General features: G+C 40.5%; 1 protein-coding gene across 1 annotated transcript; it reads left to right on the top strand.

Annotated features, from left to right (window-relative positions):
* Nucleotides 1-5,951: 5,951 nt before the first annotated feature.
* LOC121774339 lies at nt 5,952-7,270 on the top strand. The gene is made up of 2 exons (XM_042171231.1): nt 5,952-6,662; nt 6,734-7,270. Exons 1-2 carry the CDS (start codon nt 5,952-5,954, stop codon nt 7,268-7,270), a joined length of 1,248 nt encoding a protein of 415 aa, XP_042027165.1.
* The last annotated feature ends 1,370 nt before the right edge of the window (nt 7,271-8,640 follow it).

Here is an 8,640-nt window from a genome sequence, read left to right as displayed (position 1 = left end):
CTATGATAGACAAAGACGTCTACGATTTGTCCGTCCTACCCGAAAGCTGTACTGCAATTGGAAGCAAGTGGGTATATAAGCGTAAATATGGACCCGATGGACGAGTTAAAGTCTTTAAGGCAAGACTAGTGGCCAAGGGGTATACCCAAAAGGAAGGCGTCGATTATGACGAGACCTTCTCCCCAGTGGCCATGTTTAAATCGATCCGGATACTATTGTCTATTGCAGCTTATATGGATTGGATGTATGGCAGATGGACGTTAAGACTGCGTTTCTAAACGGCGGTCTTGAGGAGACCATCTACATGGAACAACCCGAAGGATATGCCATAAAGGGCAAAGAACACATGGTTTGGAAGCTTAAGAAGGCCATTTATGGCCTCAAGCAAGCATCTAGATCGTGGAACTAATGTTTCGATCAAACTGTTTGCAAGTTTGGATTCGAAAAGTGCCCAAGTGAAAGCTGCGTGTATAAGAAAGTTGATAAGGGGAATGTGGTGTTCTTAGTTTTATATGTAGATGACATTCTTCTAATTTGAAACAATAAAAAGATTCTGTCATTAGTACGAACATGGTTGTCGAACCAGTTCGAGATGAAGGATATGGAAGACACGGGACACATCCTCGGGATCAAGGTTCTTTGGAATCGAGAAAAGAAGATGTTGTGCTTATCTCAAGAACCTTACATCAACACAGTACTTAGTCGTTTTAGCATGCAGGACGCCATGAAAGGTTTCTTACCTTTTAGACACGGCATTCATTTATCTCAAGAGATGTGCCCTAAAACGCCGTCTGAGATACAAGCAATGAGAAGGATTCCATACGCTTCGGCAGTTGGAAGTCTCATGTATGCTATGCTTTGTACTAGACCTGATATTTGCTTTGTTGTTGGCATGATGGCAAGATATCAGTCGAATCCGGGCCAAGGACATTGGACTGCCGTAAAGAACATACTCAAGTACCTTAAACGAACTAAGGATTATGCTCTAGTTTACAATGCAGTCACGCTCTTTCCTTTGGGATATACTGACTCAGACTTTCAAGCTGATCAGGACTCGAGAAAATCTACTTCAGGATATGTGTTCACCTTAGGAGGTGGAGCTGTAATTTGGAAGAGTGTGAAGCAGAAATGCATCGCGGACTCGACCATGGAAGCCGAGTATGTGGCCGCTTCAGAGGCGGCAAAAGAGGTTGTATGGTTCAAAAACTTCCTTATGGATTTAGGTGTGGTTTCGAATCTTCCCAAGAGGATCACCATTTATTGTGACAATTTTGGTGCTGTGGCAAACTCAAAAGAACCAAGAGCTCACAAAGCGAGCAAACACATAGAGTGGAAGTATCATATCATCAGGGATATAGTGCAGAGAGGAGACATACAAGAGGTCAAGATTGCGTCAGAGAACAACCTGGCAGATCCTTTTACAAAAGCTTTGGCGGTGAAACCGTTCGAGTGCCACGTTGAAGGGATGGGCGTTCGACTCATTCAAGACCTCAACTCGCTTTCAGTATAAGTAGGAGAAATTTTAGACGTGTGCACTACCATTTTGTATACTCGAAAGCTGTTTTGAGTATAAGTGGAAGATTGTTAGGGTTTTGTATACTAGAAATCACCTTTCGAGTGATTGGATACTGTAAAACTCTAATTGTTATTTTCCAATAAATGCAACAGATTATTTTTTGTCATAATGTTGTTATGTTTTACATTTAAAGGTTGTTTATTGCATATTTAAATGTATAAGCAAACGTAACAAAGTCTAAGTCTTTGTTTTAGTAGACCGGTTGTGGGCGTCGTCCAATTTAAGGTAACACGGTCAGTTCTAAACAAAGAAAAATAAGAATTTAACAACCTAGATAGGCCTAGACTACCTATCGTGAAAGGTTGCAATGTCAGTCCGATTATTTCTAAGCCTTATTGAAAAAAGATGACGTTGGTGTGGTATAGCACTGACTGGATCTAACAGCAAGACGAGTCTTTATGCTATCTACTGAAAGACAAGGTCTTGATAATTATCTATTTCTTAATCAATGTACGTTAGCATTGAGCATACGATATAGAGTATCTACTACTTTGACTTACCAAAGGTGCGGGTTTTTCGTCACCCAACGATCCAGGTATATTGGGTAGTGGCGATCATTATCTAGCGGTGCTAGGATTGCTATTACGTTGAATCGTGCGCAAGGGGAGTCTCGTTTGATAACATCCACAAGAGGAGCTCGAAACAAGGTTTTATTATTCGGAACCTAGCTAGTTGGAGTTTAATTACTCTATGAATAATAAATAAGAGTTTCTTGCTAAGTCCACTATTGGAGATTAAAATATGTTAATTAATTAAGTCCATAACAGACAATAATTAATTAATGGATGTTTCTATCTTAAGCGCGGGAAATAAATTAAATGCAATTAAAGGAAACCCGGAATACTTGTAATTTCGGATTTGGAAGGCAGTGCAATATTACTTCTGTAGTGGCTGCTCGTAATATTCCAATATAAGCTTATATTAAATTGTGGGTTCAATTTAATTGGGTGAGGCCTGTTCCAAATTCTTCCTTAGATCCCTGACTGAGCCCAATATGTGACTTAATATAAATAGGAGAATAAAGGAGACAGAAATGATACATTATTACTCTATCAAATTTTTGTCCCCCTCTAAGAAAGAGATAGCTCGAAATTTTGCCACCTCCGTGAGCTGAGTTCTGTCTTCGTTATTCAAGTCCTAGTACGTTGGTGAGATTTACCCACACAAATATCAGCGTTTAGTCCGGGACACCAGTCAGAAGATCCAAGGTCGAGTATTGAAGATTTTCACGAGGAGACGGAGCAAGCCATCATCGATTCTTGATTGAATCAACGAGGTAAATTGGCTAATTCCGTAGTAAGCATGTTTTAGGGATTTATATGCTAAAGTATGTTTTAATTCAACTTATGAGCATGATACATGTGATAATTACGCGAATTTATGTGATCATGATATTTGTCTAAATAATCTGCTAAATAGATCAAATTTATGTGATCATTAAATGCTGCACGCTTCCGCTGCCAACCCCTTCATTCATAAATCTAAACACAGAAACTATCATTTTATAATCTGAAACTATTGATAAGGCTAATTTCATGCATGGGTCTAGGGATTTAATTCGTGATTTTACTAGGACTAACGCACGTTTTAAGCCAGGTGTGTGAAGGAATTCGCCAGGTCCAGGAAAGAAGACCAAAAAATCACAAGGTCGAGGAACTGGCGATTTAGTGAACGATTATGAAGAGAATTGCTCGACGGAGGAAGCTCCAGAGTTGAAGGGTAGAATAGGGATTTCTACGAAGACTCAAGGGCTATGTCCGCACCTATAAAAGGCAGAAGCATGCAAGCTGGAGGGATCTTCCCGGGGGAGACCTCACCACAGCCTGTTGCTTAGTTCACTTTCCCACACACACACTTGATACTAGTTTTGAGGAGATCTCAGTTCGCACGTTCGGGTTTCATCTTAGCTTCCGATATGGTGTAACACCGCTCTTGTTAGGAGCGAAGAAACAATCTATTTTCCGCTTTCCGCATTTTGCTTACTCTGCCGAGCTTCGTTGTTCGAAGCTCGGTTCGCTGTTTTCACCGAATAGTTTCTGCTTTAAATGCAAGTTTGATTTTCCGTTATGGCGATTGTGTTGATTTCTGGTTTGATCGTTTCGCTTATTGAGATTTTGGAGTTTTTAAATTGTCTGAGTTGGATGCGTTTCGCAGCTGTTTACTGAGTTATTGTAGGTTAATGGTCAGATCTGGGAGATTGGAGTTGGATTGTGGAGGAATTTTGGTTGGATTTGCTGGATTTGTTGGTTGTTGGGTTCGGATGTCTTGGATCCGGAGTGGATCAAGTATTCTGACGTGAATCTGAGTAGTTTCGATCTGATTTTCATGCTTAGTTTACGTGTTTTTCTTTCATTCCGTCTAGTGTACGCAGATCTGATGTGTTTCCGAGTTGCAGCAAGATAACGACGACCAAATCTCTATATTCTGTTCGAATCTCGCTTTTTGCTCTGTTTGTTCATCTGCAAGTTTAATTTGGTTGAGAGGATGCATTTTGCTGCGAGCTAGCGTCAGAGTTTGTTAATCTGCAGTTCTTTCCGTACTTGCCATTTTTGGAATTATGGTCCCCACTTTCAGTCATATTCTGTTTAGCTAGATTAGGTAGTTGTTTACACTGTCTAGGAAGTGGTTATGTTCCTTGTTGTCGAAGTCTGAATTTACAAGTTTAACATGTCCTAGGTCTAGCATTTACATTTTCTGCCTAGGTCTAGAGTTAGTTTAAAATTCTCAACCCTTTTGTTGCGTGGCAGCAGCCATTTGTCTGTCCAAAGTCTCTGAGCACTACTTTGCGAGTCCATCTCTGTGGGATCGACCCCACTTCCCTATACTAATTCATAGTATTCGGGTTGAGGGATTTATATTTTTTTGAAGGGGAGTCGATGTGTGTCCAACGACCAAGCACTTTATGTTCTCTTAAGTTCCTAGACCTTGTGCTCTAGTGGATTTAAGGAGAGTGGTGTCTTGACCAAGCGCTTGCAGTGATCTATTTCTGTGCACACGCGATATAAAAAAATACCTCTCTTCAACTATCATTTTACCTTCTGAAGCTATCATTTTATCCCATGAAACCATCATTTTATCAAGTGCAACTATCATTTTACCTTCTGAAACTATCATTTTATCCCACAAAATGTCATTTTATACACCAAAAATACCTATCGTTTTATATGCTAAAAGTATCATTTTATCGCCTGAAAGTGTCATTTTATTTCGAATGGCTTCAATCTGCCTTCTCATTGAATCTACCACAATTTCTTGAATCGTGACGACCCATCTCATGACATTTACCACACCGTCGTAGAGGCTTATTTGCTTTCCTTATTGCACTCTCCCTCTTTGATACTTTGTCACTAGCTGATCCTTTGGTTCTAACAACATCTGGAGGATGTACATCAATTACATCGGGTACTGCCATTCCATAAAATTCCTCAACCATCTTTTTCTTTTCAATGACTGAAGGTATTGCACAATTTCCAAATATATGCTCTTCCAAATCATCAAGATCAGCACATAACAAAGACAGATGATCCATACTTCCCTCAGACTTTTGGACTATTCGATAAAAGTTGGAGAACAACTTTTTCTTAACTCTCTGCTTTTCATCCAAATCTGCAAGGTAAAAGATAACATTATTACAATAAATACTACTCCCTCCGTCCCACATTTGGAGTCGCTTTTAGTTATGGCTCGGGTTTTAAGGAAGAGTTGGTTGGTGTAATAAATGAAGTGAGATGGTAGAATGTGTAATAAATTAGGTGAGTTGGTAGAATGTGGGTCCCTTTTGACTTTTTAGATTTAAAAGATGTTTATTGTTGACTTGTAAGACAAATTCATTAAATTAAATAAACTTAAGGTAAATTAATGTTCATTATGAATAATCATTTACTAACAACCAAAAATAATGAAGCTTAAAAAACAAAAAGGCCATCCGGCCCATACTTGATTCAAACAAAATGAATTGTGGTTTCATTAATTCAAACTCCAAAATTGGAGGGAATGCAGTACAACAAATGGAGGGAAACCACAAATGCTAATGCTAAACCTATAAATACATTCACTCCATTACTATCAAACTCTTCTATTCCACCTACCAAAAAAGAAAGCAAACCTATTTATAGCTAATTTACCCTCAGAAAATTTTCATCATTGGGCAATGGAGATGGAGCAAGAGATGGATGAAGAGATGGAGCAGGAGCTGTTCGAACAGGATCAGTTTCAAGAGCCAGAGGATCAGTTTCCAGAGGCAGAGCCTCCACAAGAGGCAGAGTTTGGCCAAGGGCCGAGGGCCTCTCTAAGTTTGAGCAGCCAAGAGAAAAACCTTATTGTGCAGTTCCTTCAACAGAAATGCCGTGCTGGAGCACTGCCACATGGTTCACTCATGGCAGCTGCAACAAAATTCAGAGTGCATCCAAGGACAGTCAGCCGCTTGTGGCGGATAGCCACTCATCAAATTGAACAAGGCCAACCTGTTGTCATGAAAGGCAAAGCATCAGGTTATACTAAGAAAAAAGGTCAAGTAAATCTTGATGAAGACAAGTTTAGACACTTGTCTATGCTTGAGAGATCCTCCATCAAAAAACTTGCTATTAAGATGGATGTTAGCAAGTCCACAGCTGGCAGATGGGTGAAGGAAAACAAAATCAGACCACATACAAATGCCATCAAGCCTGCACTTACTGATGTGAACAAAATCACAAGAATGAGATGGAGTCTTAGTCATATTCAGCCAACCATATCTGAAGGAAAGCTAACCTATCATGCAATGCACAACATTGTTCACATTGATGAGAAATGGTTCTACATGACAAAGACTTCAGACAGATACTACATGTTGCCAGAGGAGGATGAGCCTTACAGGTCTTGTAAGTCAAAAAGATTCATCACTAAAGTGATGTTCATGTGTGCTGTCAGTAGGCCAATGTTTGGCAGTGATGGGCAGCCCATCTTTGATGGTAAAATAGGCATATTTCCATTCACACAACAAGTGTCAGCCATGAGGAAGTCAAAGAATAGGCCAAGAGGGACACTAGAGACAAAGCCTATCCCATCAGTTAACAAAGAAGCCATGAGAGAATGCCTTCTTAATCAGGTATGTACATTTATGTGTTCATTAAGGTCATCACTTAGGCAACTAAGCATTCATTAACAATTCATGCTCAGATTATACCAACAATCAAGGCAAAGTGGCCAGCCAGTGCAAACAAGGAGATATACATCCAACAAGATAATGCCAAACCCCACTTGAAATCCTCTGACTTACAATTTAAGGCTATTGCAAGTACAGATGGTTTTAAATTCCATCTAGTCAGCCAACCAGCCAACTCCCCAGATACAAATGTGCTAGACCTTGGCTTTTTTAGGGCAATTCAGTCTCTGCAAGATGACAAACTTGCCACCAATATAGATGAATTGTTGGCAAATGTTTGGAGTTCTTTTGAGGAACTCACACCACAAACTCTGAACAAGGTTTTCCTAACATTGCAAAGTTGTTTAACCAAGATCCTAGAAGTCCATGGGGGCAACAACTACAAAATACCCCACTTGAACAAAGATAGGTTGAGTAGGACAGATGGGCTGCCTACCTCACTTGAGGTTGAAGAGAATCTGATTAGGGACAGCTTGGAGTATCTTCAACTTTCTCAGAATGATGTGGGTGGATCATATGAAATAGAACAACTAATCAGTGTGTTGGGATAGTAGCTAGGGCAATTGGTGATGGGGTTTACAGTATAAGCATCAAACTAGGTTGGTGTTTAGGATGTAAACTTCCTTTTTTGGTTATGTTGCCTTTATTTTGGTGTTAAGGGTATATAGGCTGCATTACAAGCTGTAGTATGTATGAAATGCAGGTGTAATTGGTTTAAGTGTGTGTTTTTTGTTCAAAAACCAGCACAAGGGACAAAAGACACAAAATCAGAGCCTCCAAACCATAAAGGGGTGGCTCTAAGCATAATTATCCAACCAAGGCAGAGTATAGACATCATACCATGCATCTCTCAGAAAATTTTCATCACAGAGGCCAAATCACACACATTCAGAGCCTCCAAACCATAAAGGGGTGACACTGAGCAAAATTATCCAACCAAGGCAGAGTATAGACATCATAACATGCATCTCTCAGGAAAATTTCATCACAGAGGGAAAATCACACTCAATCAGAGCCTCCAAACCATAAAGGGGTGGCTCTAAGCATAATTATCCAACCAACACAATGAATACACATAATAGCATGCATATCTCAGAAAATTTCATCACAGAGGGAAAATCACACTCAATCAGAGCCTCCAAACCGACACAACAAGTCAGAACCTCCAACATAGCCAATGCAGCAACATTCCTCAATCAAATCCATACAAACAGCCTCCAAACCCTATACAGGGGGTGGCTTACCTTAGAGTAAAAACGCACGGATTAGAGGAAATCTTTCATGCTAGGCAACAAGATCAACAACATAGCTTTCTCATTCTCGGTGTACTCTACCTTTGATGAAGACGGTGGTTGAGCTTCGGAGTCCGCACAGGGGTGGGACGGTGGTTGGGTTTCAGATCAGTCGAATACCCCAACCGAAGGAGGAAATTCAGATTCTCGGACGACCTCAGATGATTGAGGTGTTTCAGACCCATCAACGCCGGCAAACGGTGGTCGATTTCCTGATCGGTGGTACCAATCGACCGCTCGTTCGCTTTCCCATCGGTCAAGGACTTCCGGTGGAGTGTCAGGGATGATTAGGGTTTCTGGCTGCGCCTCCGGCGTTGCAACCCAATCATCCGCCATGATAAGGCAACGGTGATGGAGTAACGGCAGGTTTAGAGCGGCGAAAAATCAGAGGCGCCGATTAGGGTTCGCCCGAATTCGAAGAAGACAATCGGGAGAGTGGAGAGAGAATGGGAAAAGTCGAATATTGTAAGGGTTGGGTGGGTTGGGGGGGGGGGGGTTGGGGATAATTAAATGTGGGGTTTTTGTTTTGGTTTATTTTAATTTTGATAATGGCATTTTGATGTAATTTTGATGAAGAATGGGGTAAAATTTTATGTCCAAATATGGAAAATTCTAAAAGAGACTCTTAA

The sequence above is a fragment of the Salvia splendens genome, chromosome 17, assembly GCF_004379255.2.
Source record: "Salvia splendens isolate huo1 chromosome 17, SspV2, whole genome shotgun sequence".
Taxonomy (NCBI): Eukaryota; Viridiplantae; Streptophyta; class Magnoliopsida; order Lamiales; family Lamiaceae; genus Salvia; species Salvia splendens.
This window is presented reverse-complemented; position numbering and strand designations above follow the sequence as displayed.